At 38.9% G+C, this 21,218-nt stretch overlaps 2 protein-coding genes across 2 annotated transcripts; both read left to right on the top strand.

Annotated features, from left to right (window-relative positions):
• The first annotated feature begins 267 nt into the window (after positions 1-267).
• On the top strand, positions 268-1,071 carry LOC121866167 (serine/threonine-protein kinase pkn2-like). The gene has a single exon (XM_042365769.1). The coding sequence runs from the start codon at positions 268-270 to the stop codon at positions 1,069-1,071; it is 804 nt and encodes a 267-aa protein (XP_042221703.1).
• Positions 1,072-14,117: 13,046 nt separating this feature from the next.
• Positions 14,118-14,921, top strand: LOC121866168 (serine/threonine-protein kinase pkn2-like). Its single transcript, XM_042365770.1, has one exon. It carries the CDS (start codon positions 14,118-14,120, stop codon positions 14,919-14,921), a length of 804 nt encoding a protein of 267 aa, XP_042221704.1.
• Positions 14,922-21,218: the final 6,297 nt, after the last annotated feature.

The raw sequence follows: 21,218 nt of genomic DNA, 5'->3' as shown, positions 1-21,218 counted from the left end.
TATAAAACTACAACATCTTCACTACAACATACAAGACTACATCATCACTACACCAGATATAAACTACAATATCATTACATCTACACTACAGCACATCTACACTACAGCAGAACATTACATCACTATCACTATACTATAAGTCACTCTTTTCTTGTGAATCTTTTGTCACATGTGAAAATTCCAACCGTATTATATATTCAGTTACACTTTACCCCCCGAAAAAAAAGTTTACCTCATTAGCTTCATCTCAATAACTTTCCAAATAAGATGGCAGAAGAGATGACTAGCTACCAAGAGGGATCACACCTGGTGGAGTTCGGTTATGCCGACTTTCAAAAAATGTTCAAAAAGACCGGTATTTTGGGCGAAGGGGTCAGTGGCGAAGTATTGCTGGGAGAGTTTTTCAACAGACCTGCCTGCGCTAAAATAGGAGTAAGCCATGGCGTCAACAAGATCTTTAAAAGTGAGATAGAAAACAATTTAAAAGTAAATGGCGCTGGTGGATCCCCCATCCTGCTGGGGTCGTGCTTCGATTACCCGGTAATGATCTTCTCAGTCTGCCAGGGTCAATCACTGTACGACATTATCGATAATTTATTTATTTTATCTCCCACCCGGTCGATAAACCTCTTCCTACCCATAGCTGAAGGCCTAGCCGAGGTACACAGCCGGGGTATCATCCATAATGACATTAAAGGGGATAATGTTCTGCTGGAGAAGAATCCCGATGGATCCTTCACCTCCCACCTTATCGACTTTGGCTTATCAAGAGTCGAAGGTGGCCACCTGACCTTACGCTGCAACCCGTACGGGAGCCATTACGCCCCCGAGCTATTTAAAGGTCAACCCTGCACCCCGGCCAGCGACATTTATTCGCTTGCAGTGATGATCTCCGACACCCAAAATACCTTTGACAACCTCTGGCCGCCAGGGGTTAAAGACCTGTGCAAGAAAATGCTCTGCCGCAGCCCACAGCACCGCCCAAGTCTCGCTAAGGTGATTGACGTTTTTAAGCAGTCCCTCGAAGAGCTCTCCCTTGAGGTGCTCTCCCCCTCCAAGACACACCACTGATACAACATGTACAGTAGGCCTATATATCAGATGCCACTGAGAGCTCATGCTCTCACTTGGCTGAGCCATGTCAATACCGTCACAATAGTCCATTCTGTATATTATTATGGTTAAATAAACGGTTAAATATAAATATTATCAATATGAATATCCTCCTCCTCGACCCACCTCTCCTCTTCCTCCTCCACGCACCAACAGCCTTTGTAAGAGATAAACACACCATTACCCCTTCTACAGCTACTACTGTTTACTAGGAATAGTAATAGTTTCATTTTTGCATTGTACCTGTAAATAAATGAAATAAATAAATAAATAAATTTTAACCTACAACTCAGAAATTGACTTTTTATCCTTTACACATGAGCGTGACTAATGATGTTCTACCACAGTTGACAGATCACCTGAAGACTTGTACCTGATCATTAAATACCTTAACGCTAACCGAATATAACCCAATCCAGCCTAACATAACTCAACCCAAACCAACCTACCAGAGCATTACATAACAACCTAACCTAACCCAGCCTAACATAAGAATGGAGGAAACTGCAGCGGGCCTATTGGCCCATACTGGGCAGTCCCATTTACACCCAACCCCTATTGCTCATATATCCATCCAACCTGTTTGAAGCTATCCAGCGTATTCGAGTTAATGATGGTGTTTGGTAACTTGTTCCACTCGTCCACTACTTTATTTCCAAACCAATGTTTACCAATTTCGCGCCTAAATCTAAATTTGCCTAATTCAAAACCATTGTTACGATTTCGCTCCTGGTTGGATAGATCGAGTACAATTTGTAATGTCACTTTGTTTATCCCGGACTTCCATTTATACAACTCTATCATATTGCCCCACACTCTACGTCTCTCGAGGTAGTGCAAAATAAGACGCTTTAACCTTAAGGGTAGGCTTCAGGATATCGTGTGGCAGCACACATTGTCACCACATATTGATTTCCTTTACGAGTTTGGGCAGAGAGCCTACACAGTTAATTACAATTTTTTCAAATGGCTCAAACTACAGTAATGTGTTTTAATTGAGCTGGAGGAATGACTTGGTTGGGTTTACCCACCACCTGACATACATGGCAAGATTATACAAACGTAGTGACGCTATTCTTTATGTCCGGCCAATAGTAATGTTAAAGTAGTTTCTTATTGTCTTGAGAATTCCTAAACGTCCGGAAGTCCCTCGTGGGCCAACTCCACCAGAGACTTACGAATCGACTTGGGTACTACAATTTGATGTGTCAGACCACGTATCTAAGTTATTTAACTCTGGAGGTCTATACATTCTCATCAAGATTCCAATATTTAAATAAAAACAAGAGGTTTTGGTAGAGGGTTTACCGTCTACTTTAACGAGTCTACCCTTAGCCAAAGCGAGACCATCATCTTGAGCTTTGAGTTGAACTGAAGGGAGAACGTTTGCAAGTGGGGTTTCTGGGATCTTGTGACTGCACATACAGGAAAGAGATGCAGTTTCTCTTTATCCAACCGTTCAGTGGGGCTTTTTGACAATGGTTTTTCAACAACTTTTAAGTTTGGAACCACTAAACTTCCTGCTAAATCATTTCCCCAAATCAAACTTACGCCCCTTAATGGGAAGTTCTTTCTTTCTGATGCCAACTTTGACTTCGCCCTTTACAATATCACAGTTCAAGACAATTTGGCTTGGCTTAATAAGGGTTAAGCAGACAAGTCTTGCAGAATCACACTCTCCGGTTTACCCTTTCTCAATTCCTGGAAGGCTTCTTTGAATAAGATGCTTTGAGCAGCCCCCGTGTCTAAGAATTGAGGACTTTTTGAGATGCTAGTATGTTTACATTGGTCACAGGTTTAAGGTTCTTTAAGGCTTCTCCAGTTTTAACCTGGGAAGGGTTAGTCGGGCTTTTGCTTTGACCTGCTTTACATTTAGGATCACGACACTTCTCTATGGTGTGACCAGGTTTTCTATAATAGGAACATATTAAAAAGGGGTTCTGACTGCCATTGTTCGATTTACCACCAGCGGAACCAGGGCTTTCACTAGAGGAGGACTTTACATTGGATGGCTTATTTCTGTCTCTGTTCACAAAAGATCTCTGTATTAGAGCGAAAGAATCGGCTATTTGGGAAGCTTTTATGAGCTCTGGCTCTCTTTTCCCTACGAGCATCAAGATATTAAAAGGTAACTTCTGATTACACTCTTCCAGTACAATAAGTGTAATAAGTTCTAAGAACGTGGTCGTTTCCGTCGCTTTTGAGCCATTTTTTTACACATTCTAAGTTTGTTAGTAAGGAACTCTACGCAAGTACTGGCAAGGTTTTTGGTGTAGGACTTAAATCGGTCTATATGCTTCTGGAGTTATCGAGTTAGCGTCTAGAATTCTCTTCTTGACTAATTCGTAATCATCTACCGTGTCAAAATTTGAAAATGTGAGTGCAGCTTTGTCAACAAGCTTAGCCTGGAGACGCCAGGTCCATTCCTCTTTGGGCCATTTTGAATGTTCCACAAATTTCTCAAATGTTCGGAAAGTTCTGTCAGGATCGTCTTCATTAAAATTGGGGACTAATGAAATATTCTTTGCTAAGTTTAAAGAACTACGTTTATCATCTACTTCGACTTATTCTACTTCGACTTATTCTACTTCGATTTTTTCACGCTCTAATTGCACTTCCCTGTTCTTAAGTTCGAACTGAAGTTATGTCTTTATCTTGGAGAGCGATTTGAAGTTCCAATTGAAAACGTCTTTCTGCTTTTCCTTGAAGTTCGGCTCTCAACTTTTCTCTCTCAAATTCAAGTCTGTCAGCTGACCATGAAGTGGTTGTTCTTACTCTAGTCACGCTTGCCACGTCATCTTTATCAACTTGAAATGAGTGACTCATGGGAATTAAAACCTCAAATGGTAGTTTCCTCAGGAATTCCTGTAGACGCTAACTCCCAACAACGGTATTTTTAAGTACTTCTTCAGTCACTGAACTGATGAACGGAATGTTAAAAAACTTTTTGATTACCCGATCCTTAAGTTTGTCAAAAAAATGGTTTTCACAAAAATCTTTTAGTTCAAATTGTTTAGAGGCCATTTTAAACTTCACACTGGATAGCGAATGTTAATTACATAAAAATAAAGTTAAGATGTCACCACTAACCAGTCACAAGTATGAAATATTCAAATATTCGGGGACAAGTTAAGGTTGACGTCAAAACTTCCACTCGCTAACTGGGACTAGAAGAACGAAAATGTTCCAAAATGTCTTAAGTGAGTAACATTTCAGTCAGGATATGACATTAAAAATTCCAGTCAATTTCAGAAAAGCAAATGGAATGAATGTTTATCAGACCACAGCTTACAGCCCAGAGAAATACAACACATATAACAGTAAGTAGATGAGCAGGTGTACACCCATAAGGTGCACAGCCTACAGTGACAGCAAGGCCTGTCCCAGGAGGCAAGGCCACAAAGTACTTAAGTTAACCGTGAGATATGACCGTGTTAAGGAAACCATACCTTGCCAAGACACACCTGGGCGGTAATAATTAGGAAGCATTACCGACCTGGGAAATGACCACACACCTGGGCAAACACAACTGTCCAGATCTAACCAGTTTAGTGTTAATTGGGAGAGGTCATCTGCCGGCTGGAGATCTCCAATATATAGGCTCTGCACCCTCTTCCACGCGTCATTCTCATTCAGTCATTCATATTCCGACGATTTTCAAAACACTATCGACGGAGTCACGCTCGTCACTACTCAGGTGGGGAGGGAGACTTTCCTCCCTAGCACCGCGTCTCCAGCTAGCAAGGTCTCCCATAGAAGACATAGTTCAGCAGCACCTGCTGGGCCTCCCTCAGGTTACATGTGAGTCTTTGTCAGAGCTATCCATAGGGTGAGTTACTTACGGTGGGAAATATATCCGTTTCATGTGGTGTCCGAGAGTCTGTGTCTAGTAATGTAAATATAATGTCCTAGTAACTTCGATTTAATATGCTATTAATGTGTCTGTGTCATTGAGTGAATAATAAATAGCTGTACCATTAGAGGTTAGGTTTAGAAGATTCTCCCTAAGAACGTAATATGAAGGTTAAGTAACTAGCCGGCCACGCTACCACACTTCCTCTCTTTACATCCCACAACTAAATATTCTATCTATACTTTCTGCCTCTAAATCCCCCCATTACACAAATACTTAATCGAAAGAGCAGAGAAACGAGGCAGAATCGTTATAGCAAGGACAACCTTTATCGTTGTGTTATCTTACTATGCCTGACCAAAGTCATAACACGAGAACAATCCCAAGGAATATAAGTAGAAAAGTGAAAAGGGTTACAGCATAAAATAAAAATTCGGTCGATTCCCTAATCTTACTTACAAACACAATGGTGGTGATTGTCTAGGTCTACGATAGTTTTGTATGCTAAGTAGAGAACAAACTAAGGTTTTCTCAACTTAAACTTAGGACGTTATGAAACCCAAAAATACAAGTTAAGCGGAAGAAGTAGAGCGAGCGTTTCACCTCCTCACTACACGAGTCGTAAGGATATGAGAAAACGAATCCGGATATATACCTTACCGACTGAGAATTCGAACATTATGACTCGCTTCTGCCAATCGTGTGGTTATAATGACAAATTTAGCAAAAAATGTCCATCAGACCCAAGCAATATCAACTAATTACAATGCAAACCTATAAAGAATAATACGGAATGCTACATTTTAAGTAAAAAATAAGAAGTTTTTGTACAATTAAGGTAAAGTGATATTAAAACTGAAACATCATGGACGTATACAAAGTGGTATAAAATTCTCAACACTCCTTGTGACAGCTGAGAGTACGTTATGATGAAGGCACAAAAATTAATACAACTTTACCCTTGTTCTTAGATCCTGTCAAGGTCCCCACCTGTTACGATCTCAAGTATAAAGGGATGAAAAATGTGCCTGGTACTTTAAGGGAGAACTTGTTATGTATTGCAAGTGCCACTGCATGTTATGACCATCAGGTCTAAAGAAATATCCTATTTCTGGGCGGTCACCAAGAAGGTCTATTAAAAGGGAACCAAAATTAAACAATTTACTGATGAAGATTAAAACTTACAAATTAATACAAAAAGAAAAAGGTAAATTTTTACTTTAGGACACACGAGTCTCTAGGGGTTGACCAATGTGTTTTCCAGTATATGCTAGTGTTTTAAACGAATCTGACCATCATTTTTGTCGAAAACTGAACCGCATAATCGAGGTGCGGACTGACTAGCACAAGATTTAGGTGCAATAAGACCTCTGCACTCTTATTACTTACACTTCTAGATATAAAACCCAATACTCCGTTTGCCTTATTACGAACATTAACGCACCGTTTTCTAGGCCGTAGGTCCGGGCTTACAAGTACCCCTAAGTCTCTTTCACAAGTCGACTTCTCTAGGTTGATGTTGTTAAGGCTGTATACATTGACAGTATTTGTTCTTCCAATATTAAATATGCACTTGCTGGTGTTGAATTTCATTTGCCATTTTCTGACCACCCCTGCAGTTTATATAAATCCTCCTGTAGTGCATTTGGATGCTGCCCTGAATTAATCTGCCGCCCTATTTTGGTGTCATCCGCAAACTTGTTTATGTCACTGCTCATCCCAGTATCTAGATCGTTTATGCAGATTATGAACAAGAGTGGGCCCGGTACTGACCCCTGGGGAGCCCCACTGGTTACACAGCCCCACTCAGATTTAACATCATCTACACTAACCCTCTGTGTTCTACAGTTGAGCCATGATTTTATCCAATTTAAAACTTTCCCCTCGATTCCATGAACCTTAACTTTTCTCAGAAGCCTCTGATGCGGTACTCTGTGAAACGCTTTGCTAAAGTCTTAAGTAAATAACATCGAAATTATCGTCATTATCTACTACCTCGAAGAATTTCTTAAAAAAGTCAGACTAGATTTTCCCTTTGTAAACCCACGTTGAGAGTCGTAGATTAATTTGTTTTTCTCTAAATGCGATCGGATGCTATTTGCTATAAATGATTCAAGAAATTTCCCCACTACTGACGTCAGACTTATAAGCGGGTAATTTGACGCTGATGCTCTGTCTCCCTTTGTGAATATGGGTACTACATTTGCCTGTTTCCACAAGTCTGGCACAACTCCCGTGTCTAATGATTTGGTAAATAAATTTACGAGGGGCCGCTAATCTGTTCCTTACACTCTTTCAAAACTCTAGGGAAAATTTCATCCGGCCCTGGGGATTGGTCTTTAATTTATTTATCTTCTTAAGAACATCCCCTTTTCTGATAGTGATATTCTTTAATTACTCTTCTTCATTCACCCTAAATATCAGTTCCACCTCTGGATTTTCCTCGTGAATTTCTTCTGTGAAAACTGATAAGAAGTAGCGGTTTAATGCTTTGCTTATTTTCTCAATATCATCGATCACTTCCCCTCTCTCTGACTTTAAAGGCCCCACTTTGTCCAGGACCTTTGTCCTATATACCTGGAAAAATCCCTTTGGATTCGCCTTGGATTCTCTTGCTAGCCTGATTTCGAAGTCCCTGTTTGTCTTCCTTACATTTTTTTTTAACATTCATAGATAGTTCATTATACCTATTTCTGAGTTGCTGAGTTGTCTCCAAAACATATTCCAATAAAATTTGTAGTGTCACAAATTAGTCAGAGTCACTGTCTGACTCATGAGAGGAGAAACAGTACTCCGTTTCATCTTCCTCCTCATTAGCCATATCTGTACCCACGTTATCATCAATGTGGAGGCATACATCTTCTGGGACCTGTTGCCCTTCAAACCAGTTAATAACATAGCGACCGTTCTCTAGCAGCCATCCATTTTCTTCTGGAGCCCACTTGTACGATTCTGGGGTAATTGCGTTTTTCCACATTGATGCTACCAGATTTGCACGCTTCAATTTCTCCAAGAGCACAGATTTGCATGGAGGCAAATTACTAGGGTCGGTTCCGTTGATTTTATGCAAAGGCTGAGATTTTTGTTTTGGTGCAAAATGCTGATCAAATAGCATATGTCTGGCTGTATTCACTGATGTTAGGTTGGGCTTCCCATACATGCTACAAACAAAGGCCTCCATGTCTGTTAACAGATCTGATGATATGTGAGCTGAATCTCCCAATTTGGCGAATGCTGCGATGAACCTTTGTTCCTTTTCCATTAAAGCCAAAGGGCGGACTTTACCTTTGCGTACAAAACTAGCTGTGTAGTCACATCCTATGAAGGCATGGAGTCCTGACAGGGCACCACACAAGGCTGTGAGCTAACTGGGATACATCTATATATCGCCTGGTGTTGTTAGTACTTACACCAACGTCGAGCCATAGCTGTCCTGGTATGACATGGGCATGCGTAAGCAAAATTATAAGAACATCAGTGTCAGAGGACCGGATAATGATGTTACCACCTTTGTAGGACTCGCACATATGCTTAACATGCCAGATCAACCGAGTATCTGCCTCCTCGTGGTTGCAGACCAGGCTGGGGACCTCTTGCACGTGAATACTGTCATCCTTTACATCATATTGATAGGCTTTGTCATCCAGTCCTACAAATAGCGTGTAGCCTCGGATCTGCTCAATGTATGATGTTCTCTTCCATTCCTTTACAAGGAAGTGTAGGAGGGCTGTTTTGAAATTCGCGGACTTGAGCGAGGCATTGAAATCCTTTGGGCGCTTCTGGTCAGGACCAGAGATAATGAAGTTGGTATGTGTAGCATCAGATCCACGGATACCATGCTCGATATCTTTGATGGATGGGGTTTTGTATGAATCACATACAAAGTCTACCCTTTTGGCAAATCCCAACAACCGTGTCAGAACAATTATAATGTAGTATTTTTTCCCCTTTTTTTATAAAGGGGTGGGAGTAATACAGAAAAATAACAACAACAACCATATATTCATGCTATGCTTGAATATTTTTCAACAATTCAATCAATCAACAATAATACAATATGATATATATATATATATACATGTATCTTAGGGGATCCGTGAGAAATAATGGACAAATGTTCTCATTTTTTGGCAAATAGCACTCCTGTAACCATGGATACTGAGCTTACATGTATTATTTTTAATGCCTATGTGTTCAACAACATAATATCTTTATTTTGATACCCTACATGCTAGTATAAATGGATATTTAATAACTCCACGAAGTAAAAACATTGTTTTATACTTTTCCCCAAAATAGGGTATAAAAACAACAAAAAACACTGTTTTTCTCCAAAAACGCAGCAGCTGCGGCAATTAAGAAATGGATTTTCAGATTCAGCATAAAATTCTGATTCAGAAACGACCCTCAAACCTTTTGGCCTCAGACACATGATTAAAAGTGCCTGGGCTCTTGGACTATTTAAAGCATACACTTGAACACTATATTATTGAATGTAACACTGTCAAAGACTTCAGGCCACCTGACTTATTGTATTATAAACTTTGTAATTATTACATTGAATCAGGAGTGCTTGAGGACATTCTTGCGGCTTAACCAAAATTTGCTAGTTCACACAGATTATTCTTCAAATAGAATATGAATTTTAATATATATGAACCACTGTCCTGTCTGGTAGTGAACAGTGATATCACCCACATGACCCTGACCTATATATACTGTTAATGAATATGGCCTATTTCTTTGTGTATTGTTATGCCATAACTTAGCAAATTGAATTACATTAAAGGTGAATATAATACACCTTTTCACATATACGTTGAGACATGCTATATACTTATATGACAAATTTCAAAACCGAATGACAGAACACATATCGAATGACAATCTAAAATTACTGTTGGTGGTATGTCATTCTCCAATTGTTACATTCTCAAACTATACGTAGACCGTCGGTTTATTGTTCACGGCTGTCAATTTCATAACTTAAGTCAATCGTTTCCGTTAGAATGAACGAACAGTTATTTTAGATTGTCATTCGATATGTGTTCTGTCATTCGGTTATGAAATTTGTCAAATAGATATATAACATGTCTCAACGTATATGTGAAAAGGTGTTATGAGGGTGCACATGGCACAACAAAAAACAAATTGCCAAATCGACACAACTTAGCCATAATATTTATCACCTAAAAATTAATATTACTTCAATACACGACAACAATGTTAAATGCGAAAGTTCATGGGTTCACTCACAGCCCTCTTTATCCCAACAGTTCAGGAGTGAAGGTTTCGAATTATACACATCATGAAAAGTTAAATAAAATCTAATAATAAAAGTTGACCATAATAAGTGTGCATGTTACATCATGAACAGATAAACTAAAGCAGGAGAATAAAGAATAAACAATCCTTAATAAACCACTAATATATGCACAGTAAATAAACAAACCACTTTGTAACGTCACCATTGATTGCACTTTACAAAATAAATAATAGAGCAGCACTGAATAGATAATACTCAACTAAACCTTATTTGAAAAGGTCTCCACCACCGACAAACTCAAACGTCCTTCCACCTCCAAGGCCAGCCAATGACTGACAAAGTTCCATACCCTAGGAGACTAAAAGCCTAACACTAATAGTAAACAACTCCCACATTAAGCTGCAAAAATATCTAAATACATACAGAAACATTCTAATGTATCAAGTACCAGTCCTGCTCACATATAATATTCCACTATGCCAAACGCAACGCAATAATGTACATTACGCCATGAACCTATGTTATGGGTGGCTCTCAACTGGCTCAGCCATGTTAACAATAATTACTATCCGCTAATTGTATTTCTGGCTAAATAATCGGCAAAAAATTAATTCAGCGAGAATTGATAGCACACTCAGTATCAAAACCTGACTGAATTACTCGGAATAGGTGAACTGTACTATAAGCTTTGCCAGTAAATTTTTTAACCATAATCACAGATGCACTGTTAAATTCCTGTTCCCACCTACTGAGTATGTCTCCTCCAAATTCACTGTAGACCAGGGAGGACACACAACTACACCCACCCCCTGCTACTACCAGACACTACTACAACTACCACCACTTACAGTACACTACAACAACTTCTACCACCAATCCTATTAGGATTATTTTACACACATACACTCGCTACAGCACTAGTTAAGAATATCTCAGAGAATAAGAAATTATACATATTCCTTGACAATACAGCCAGGTAAATTATCACTACAACATATTACAACACCGTAATTACTACATCATTAAAACATCACAACATTATAACCATAAAAAATCTTCACTGCAACATCATCCCTTCATCAAAGTCAACACCGCCATCATTACAACAGCATCATTACTGAAACATCAATACATCATCACTACACCAGATATAAAACTACAACATCATCACTACATCAGAAATAAAACTACATCATCATCACTACACCAGATATAAAACTACAACATCATCACTACACCAGATATAAAACTACAACATCATCACTACACCAGATATAAAACTACAACATCATCACTACACCAGATATAAAACTACATCATCATCACTACACCAGATATAAAACTACAACATCATCACTACACCAGATATAAAACTACAACATCATCACTACACCAAATATAAAACTACATCACTACAACATACAAGACTACATCATCACTACACCAGATATATAACTACAACATCATCACTACACCAGATATAAAACTACATCATCACTACAACATACAAGACTACATCATCACTACACCAGATATAAAACTACAACATCATCACTACACCAGATATAAAACTACAACATCATCACTACACAGATATAAAATTACATCACTACGCAGATATAAAAAACTACATCATCACTACACCAAGATATAAAACTACAACATGTTCACTCTGACATATAAGTTACATCATCACTACACCAGATATAAAACTACATCATCACTACACCAGATATAAAGCTACAACATCATCACTACACCAGATATAAAATTACATCATCATCACTACACCAGATATAAAGAGTACATCATCACTACATATAAAACTACATCACATCACTACACCAGATATAAAACTACATCATCATCACTACATCCAGATTAAAACTACATCATCACTACACTGAATGTGAAAACTTCATCATCACTACAACATCATCACTACACCAGATATAAAACTACATCATCACTACAACATATAAGACTACATCATCACTACACCAGATATAAAACTACAACATCATCACTACACCAGATATAAAAGTACAACATCATCACTACACCAGATAAAAGTACATCATCACTACACCAGATATAAAACTACAACATCATCACTACAACATCATTACTACACCAGATATAAAACTACATCATCACTACACCAGATATAAAACTACAACATCATCACTACAACATCATCAATACACCAGATATAAAAGTACATCATCATCACTACATCAGATATAAAAATACAATATCATCACTACAACATATAAGACTACATCATCACTACAACATCATCACTACACCAGATATAAAACTACATCATCACTACAACATATAAGACTACATCATCACTACAACATATAAGACTACATCATCACTACACCAGATATAAAACTACATCATCATCACTACGCTGATATAAACCTACTACAACATCATCACTTTTAACATATAAGACTACATCATCACTACACCAATTATAAAACTACATCGTCATCACTACTGAATATAAATCTACATCATCACTACAACATATAAGACTACATAAGTCACTACACCAGATATGAAACTTCATCATCACTACCAGATATAAAACTACATCATCACTACACAACATCATCACTACACCTGATCATAAATCTACAACTCATCCTTTCTAACATCATCACAGAAACCAGATATAAACACAACATGCATCACTACAGCAGATATAAAACTACATCATCACTACACCTGATGAGCCTACAACATCATCACTACACCTGATATAAACCTACAACATCATCACTACACCTGATATAAAACTACATCATCACTACAAGATACAAGACTACATCATCACTACACCAGATATAAAACTACATCATCACTACACCTGATATAAAACTACATCATCACTACACCTGATATAAAACTACAACATCATCACTACACCAGATATAAAACTACAACATCATCACTACACCTGATATAAACCTACAACATCATCACTACAACATATAAGACTACATCATCACTATACCAGATATAAAACTACAACATCATCACTACACCTGATATAAACCTACAACATCATCACTACAACATATAAGACTACATCATCACTATACCAGATATAAAACTACATCGTCATCACTACACCAGATATAAAACTACAACATCATCACTACAACTGATATAAAACTACAACATCACGAAACCAGATATAAAACTACAACATCATCACTACACCTAATATAAACCTACATCATCACTACACCTGATATAAAACTACATCATCACTGCAACATACAAGGCTACATCATCACTACACCAGATATAAAACTACATCATCACTACACCTGATATAAAACTACATCATCACTACACCTGATATAAAACTACAACATCATCACTACACCAGATATAAAACTACAACATCATCACTACAACATATAAGACTACACTCATCACTACACCAGATATAAAACTACATCATCACTACAACATATAAAACTACAACATCATCACTACACCAGATATAAAACTACAACATCATCACTACACCAGATATAAAACTACAACATCATCACTACACCAGATATAAAACTACAACATCATCACTACACCAGATATAAAACTACAACATCTTCACTACAACATATAAGACTACATCATCGCTACACCAGATATAAACTACAATATCATTACATCTACACTACAGCACATCTACACTACAGCAGAACATTACATCACTATCACTATACTATATGTCACTCTTTTCTTGTGAATCTTTTGTCACATGTGAAAATTCCAACCGTATTATATATTCAGTTACACTTTACCCCCCGAAAAAAAAGTTTACCTCATTAGCTTCATCTCAATAACTTTCCAAATAAGATGGCAGACGAAATGACTAGCTACCAAGAGGGATCACACCTGGTGGAGTTCGGTTATGCCGACTTTCAAAAAATGTTCAAAAAGACCGGTATTTTGGGCGAAGGGGTCAGTGGTGAAGTATTGCTGGGAGAGTTTTTCAACAGACCTGCCTGCGCTAAAATAGGAGTAAGCCATGGCGTCAACAACATCTTTATAAGTGAGATAGAAAACAATTTAAAAGTAAATGGCGCTGGTGGATCCCCCATCCTGCTGGGGTCCTGCTTCGATTACCCGGTAATGATCTTCTCAGTCTGCCAGGGTCAATCACTGTACGACATTATCGATAATTTATTTATTTTATCTCCCACCCGGTCGATAAACCTCTTCCTACCCATAGCTGAAGGCCTAGCCGAGGTACACAGCCGGGGTATCATCCATAATGACATTAAAGGGGATAATGTTCTGCTGGAGAAGAATCCCGATGGATCCTTCACCTCCCACCTTATCGACTTTGGCTTATCAAGAGTCGAAGGTGGCCACCTGACCTTACGCTGCAACCCGTACGGGAGCCATTACGCCCCCGAGCTATTTAAAGGTCAACCCTGCACCCCGGCCAGCGACATTTATTCGCTTGCAGTGATGATCTCCGACACCCAAAATACCTTTGACAACCTCTGGCCGCCAGGGGTTAAAGACCTGTGCAAGAAAATGCTCTGCCGCAGCCCACAGCACCGCCCAAGTCTCGCTAAGGTGATTGACGTTTTTAAGCAGTCCCTCGAAGAGCTCTCCCTTGAGGTGCTCTCCCCCTCCAAGACACACCACTGATACAACATGTACAGTAGGCCTATATATCAGATGCCACTGAGAGCTCATGCTCTCACTTGGCTGAGCCATGTCAATACCGTCACAATAGTCCATTCTGTATATTATTATGGTTAAATAAACGGTTAAATATAAATATTATCAATATGAATATCCTCCTCCTCGACCCACCTCTCCTCTTCCTCCTCCACGCACCAACAGCCTTTGTAAGAGATAAACACACCATTACCCCTTCTACAGCTACTACTGTTTACTAGGAATAGTAATAGTTTCATTTTTGCATTGTACCTGTAAATAAATGAAATAAATAAATAAATAAATTTTAACCTACAACTCAGAAATTGACTTTTTATCCTTTACACATGAGCGTGACTAATGATGTTCTACCACAGTTGACAGATCACCTGAAGACTTATACCTGATCATTAAATACCTTAACGCTAACCGAATATAACCCAATCCAGCCTAACTCAGCCTAACATAACTCAACCCAAACCAACCTACCAGAGCATTACATAACAACCTAACCTAACCCAGCCTAACATAAGAATGGAGGAAACTGCAGCGGGCCTATTGGCCCATACTGGGCAGTCCCATTTACACCCAACCCCTATTGCTCATATATCCATCCAACCTGTTTGAAGCTATCCAGCGTATTCGAGTTAATGATGGTGTTTGGTAACTTGTTCCACTCGTCCACTACTTTATTTCCAAACCAATGTTTACCAATTTCGCGCCTAAATCTAAATTTGCCTAATTCAAAACCATTGTTACGATTTCGCTCCTGGTTGGATAGATCGAGTACAATTTGTAATGTCACTTTGTTTATCCCGGACTTCCATTTATACAACTCTATCATATTGCCCCACACTCTACGTCTCTCGAGGTAGTGCAAAATAAGACGCTTTAACCTTAAGGGTAGGCTTCAGGATATCGTGTGGCAGCACACATTGTCACCACATATTGATTTCCTTTACGAGTTTGGGCAGAGAGCCTACACAGTTAATTACAATTTTTTCAAATGGCTCAAACTACAGTAATGTGTTTTAATTGAGCTGGAGGAATGACTTGGTTGGGTTTACCCACCACCTGACATACATGGCAAGATTATACAAACGTAGTGACGCTATTCTTTATGTCCGGCCAATAGTAATGTTAAAGTAGTTTCTTATTGTCTTGAGAATTCCTAAACGTCCGGAAGTCCCTCGTGGGCCAACTCCACCAGAGACTTACGAATCGACTTGGGTACTACAATTTGATGTGTCAGACCACGTATCTAAGTTATTTAACTCTGGAGGTCTATACATTCTCATCAAGATTCCAATATTTAAATAAAAACAAGAGGTTTTGGTAGAGGGTTTACCGTCTACTTTAACGAGTCTACCCTTAGCCAAAGCGAGACCATCATCTTGAGCTTTGAGTTGAACTGAAGGGAGAACGTTTGCAAGTGGGGTTTCTGGGATCTTGTGACTGCACATACAGGAAAGAGATGCAGTTTCTCTTTATCCAACCGTTCAGTGGGGCTTTTTGACAATGGTTTTTCAACAACTTTTAAGTTTGGAACCACTAAACTTCCTGCTAAATCATTTCCCCAAATCAAACTTACGCCCCTTAATGGGAAGTTCTTTCTTTCTGATGCCAACTTTGACTTCGCCCTTTACAATATCACAGTTCAAGACAATTTGGCTTGGCTTAATAAGGGTTAAGCAGACAAGTCTTGCAGAATCACACTCTCCGGTTTACCCTTTCTCAATTCCTGGAAGGCTTCTTTGAATAAGATGCTTTGAGCAGCCCCCGTGTCTAAGAATTGAGGACTTTTTGAGATGCTAGTATGTTTACATTGGTCACAGGTTTAAGGTTCTTTAAGGCTTCTCCAGATTTAACCTGGGAAGGGTTAGTCGGGCTTTTGCTTTGACCTGCTTTACATTTAGGATCACGACACTTCTCTATGGTGTGACCAGGTTTTCTATAATAGGAACATATTAAAAAGGGGTTCTGACTGCCATTGTTCGATTTACCACCAGCGGAACCAGGGCTTTCACTAGAGGAGGACTTTACATTGGATGGCTTATTTCTGTCTCTGTTCGCAAAAGATCTCTGTATTAGAGCGAAAGAATCGGCTATTTGGGAAGCTTTTATGAGCTCTGGCTCTCTTTTCCCTACGAGCATCAAGATATTAAAAGGTAACTTCTGATTACACTCTTCCAGTACAATAAGTGTAATAAGTTCTAAGAACGTGGTCGTTTCCGTCGCTTTTGAGCCATTTTTTACACATTCTAAGTTTGTTAGTAAGGAACTCTACGCAAGTACTGGCAAGGTTTTTGGTGTAGGACTTAAATCGGTCTATATGCTTCTGGAGTTATCGAGTTAGCGTCTAGAATTCTCTTCTTGACTAATTCGTAATCATCTACCGTGTCAAAATTTGAAAATGTGAGTGCAGCTTTGTCAACAAGCTTAGCCTGGAGACGCCAGGTCCATTCCTCTTTGGGCCATTTTGAATGTTCCACAAATTTCTCAAATGTTCGGAAAGTTCTGTCAGGATCGTCTTCATTAAAATTGGGGACTAACGAAATATTCTTTGCTAAGTTTAAAGAACTACGTTTATCATCTACTTCGACTTATTCTACTTCGATTTTTTCACGCTCTAATTGCACTTCCCTGTTCTTAAGTTCGAACTGAAGTTATGTCTTTATCTTGGAGAGCGAGTTGAAGTTCCAATTGAAAACGTCTTTCTGCTTTTCCTTGAAGTTCGGCTCTCAACTTTTCTCTCTCAAATTCAAGTCTGTCAGCGGACCATGAAGTGGTTGTTCTTACTCTAGTCACGCTTGCCACGTCATCTTTATCAACTTGAAATGAGTGAGTCATGGGAATTAAAACCTCAAATGGTAGTTTCCTCAGGAATTCCTGTAGACGCTAACTCCCAACAACGGTATTTTTAAGTACTTCTTCAGTCACTGAACTGATGAACGGAATGTTAAAAAACTTTTTGATTACCCGATCCTTAAGTTTGCCAAAAAAATGGTTTTCACAAAAATCCTTTAGTTCAAATTGTTTAGAGGCCATTTTAAACTTCACATTGGATAGCGAAAGTTAATTACATAAAAATAAAGTTAAGATGTCACCACTAACCAGTCACAAGTATGAAATATTAAAATTTTCGGGGACAAGTTAAGGTTGACGTCAAAACTTCCACTCGATAACTGGGACTAGAAGAACGAAAATGTTCCAAAATGTCTTAAGTGAGTAACATTTCAGTCAGGATATGACATTAAAAATTCCAGTCAATTTCAGAAAAGCAAATGGAATGAATATTTATCAGACCACAGCTTACAGCCCAGAGAAATACAACACATATAACAGTAAGTAGATGAGCAGGTGTACACCCATAAGGTGCACAGCCTACAGTGACAGCAAGGCCTGTCCCAGGAGGCAAGGCCACAAAGTACTTAAGTTAACAGTGAGATATGACCGTGTTAAGGAAACCATACCTTGCCAAGACACACCTGGGCGGTAATAATTAGGAAGCATTACCGACCTGGGAAATGACCACACACCTGGGCAAACACAACTGTCCAGATCTAACCAGTTTAGTGTTAATTGGGAGAGGTCATCTGCCGGCTGGAGATCTCCAATATATAGGCTCTGCACCCTCTTCCACGCGTCATTCTCATTCAGTCATTCTTATTCCGACGATTTTCAAAACACTATCGACGGAGTCACGCTCGTCACTACTCAGGTGGGGAGGGAGACTTTCCTCCCTAGCACCGCGTCTCCAGCTAGCAGGGTCTCCCATAGAAGACATAGTTCAGCAGCACCTGCTGGGCCTCCCTCAGGTTACATGTGAGTCTTTGTCAGAGCTATCCATAGGGTGAGTTACTTACGGTGGGAAATGTAGCCGTTTCATGTGGTGTCCGAGAGTCTGTGTCTAGTAACGTAAATATAATGTCCTAGTAACTTCGATATAATATGCTATTAATGTGTCTGTGTCATTGAGTGAATAATAAATAGCTGTACCATTAGAGGTTAGGTTTAGAAGATTCTCCCTAAGAACGTAATATCAAGGTTAAGTAACTAGCCGGCCATGCTACCACACTTCCTCTCTTTACATCCCACAACTAAATATTCTATCTATACTTTCTGCCTCTAAATCCCCCCATTACACAAATACTTAATCGAAAGAGCAGAGAAACGAGGCAGAATAGTGATAGCAAGGACAACCTTTATCGTTGTGTTATCTTACTATGCCTGACCAATGTCATAACACGAGAACAATCCCAAGGAATATAAGTAGAAAAGAGAAAAGGGTTACAGCATAAAATAAAAATTCGGTCGATTCCCTAATTTACTTACAAACACAATGGTGGTGATTGTCTAGGTCTACGATAGTTTTGTATGCTAAGTAGACAACAAACTAAGGTTTTCTCAACTTAAACTTAGGACGTTATGAAACCCAAAAATACAAGTTAAGCGGAAGAAGTAGAGCGAGCGTTTCACCTCCTCACTACACGAGTCGTAAGGATATGAGAAAACGAATCCGGATATATACCTTACCGACTGAGAATTCGAACATTATGACTCGCTTCTGCCAATCGTGTGGTTATAATGACAAATTTAGCATAAAAGGTCCATCAGACCCAAGCAATATCAACTAATTACAATGCAAACCTATAAAGATTAATACGGAATGCTACTTTTTAAGTAAAAAATAAGAAGTTTTTGTACAATTAAGGAAAGTGATATTAAAACTGAAACATCATGGACGTATACAAAGTGGTATACAACTCTCAACACTCCTTGTGACAGCTGAGAGTACGTTATGATGAAGGCACAAAAATGAATACAACTTTACCCTTGTTCTTAGATCCTGTCAAGGTCCCCACCTGTTACGATCTCAAGTATAAAGGGATGAAAAATGTGCCTGGTACTTTAAGGGAGAACTTTTTATGTATTGCAAGTGCCACTGCATGTTATGACCATCAGGTCTAACGAAATATCCTATTTCTGGGCGGTCACCAAGAAGGTCTATAAAAAGGGAACCAAAATTAAACAATTTACTGATGAAGATTAAAACTTACAAATTAATACAAAAAGAAAAAGGTAAATTTTTACTTTAGGACACACGAGTCTCTAGGGGTTGACCAATGTGTTTTCCAGTGTATGTTGGTGTTTTAAACGAATCTGACCATCATTTTTGTCGAAAACTGAACCGCATAATCGAGGTGCGGACTGACTAGCACAAGATTTAGGTGCAATAAGACCTCTGCACTCTTATTACTTACACTTCTAGATATAAAACCCAATACTCCGTTTGCCTTATTACGAACATTAACGCACCGTTTTCTAGGCCGTAGGTCCGGGCTTACAAGTACCCCTAAGTCTCTTTCACAAGTCGACTTCTCTAGGTTGATGTTGTTAAGGCTGTATACATTGACAGTATTTGTTCTTCCAATATTAAATATGCTGCACTTGCTGGTGTTGAATTTCATTTGCCATTTTCTGACCACCCCTGCAGTTTTTATAAATCCTCCTGTAGTGCATTAGGATGCTGCCCTGAATTAATCTGCCGCCCTATTTTGGTGTCATCCGCAAACTTGCTTATGTCACTGCTCATCCCAGTATCTAGATCATTTATGTAGATTATGAACAAGAGTGGGCCTAGTACTGACCCCTGGGGAGCCCCACTGGTTACACAGCCCCACTCAGATTTAACACCATCTACGCTGACCCTCTGTGTTCTATCGTTGAGCCATGATTTTATCCAATTTAAAACTTTCCCGTCGATACCATGAACCTTAACTTTTCTCAGAAGCCTCTGATGCGGTACTCTGTCAAACGCTTTGCTAAAGTCTTAAGTAAATAACATCGTAATTATCGTCATTATATACTACCTCGAAGAATTTCTTAAGAAAGTCAGACTAGATTTTCCCTTTGTAAACCCACGTTGAGAGTCGTAGATTATTTTGTTTTTCTCTAAATGCGATCGGATGCTATTTGCTATAAATGATTCAAGAAATTTCCCCACTACTGACGTCAGACTTATAAGCGGGTAATTTGACGCTGATGCTCTGTCTCCCTTTTTGAATATGGGTACTACATTTGCCTGTTTCCACAAGACTGGCACAACTCCCATGTCTAATGATTTGGTAAATATATTTACGAGGGGTCCGCTAATCTGTTCCTTACACTCTTTCAAAACTCTAGGAAAAATTTCATCCGGCCCTGGGGATTGGTCTTTAATTTATTTATCTTCTTAAGAACATCCCCTTTTCTGATAGTGATATTCTTTAATTACTCTTCTTC

The sequence above is a fragment of the Homarus americanus genome, unplaced genomic scaffold, assembly GCF_018991925.1.
Source record: "Homarus americanus isolate GMGI-L3 unplaced genomic scaffold, GMGI_Hamer_2.0 scaffold57618, whole genome shotgun sequence".
Lineage (NCBI taxonomy): Eukaryota > Metazoa > Arthropoda > Malacostraca > Decapoda > Nephropidae > Homarus > Homarus americanus.
Note: the sequence above shows the minus strand (reverse complement) of the source record. Positions and strands in the feature narration are given on the sequence as shown.

Excerpts from the sequence above, each read along its gene's own strand:
- LOC121866167 (XM_042365769.1), top strand. The coding sequence starts at position 268 with ATGGCAGAAGAGATGACTAGCTACCAAGAGGGATCACACCTGGTGGAG.
- LOC121866168 (XM_042365770.1), top strand. The coding sequence starts at position 14,118 with ATGGCAGACGAAATGACTAGCTACCAAGAGGGATCACACCTGGTGGAG.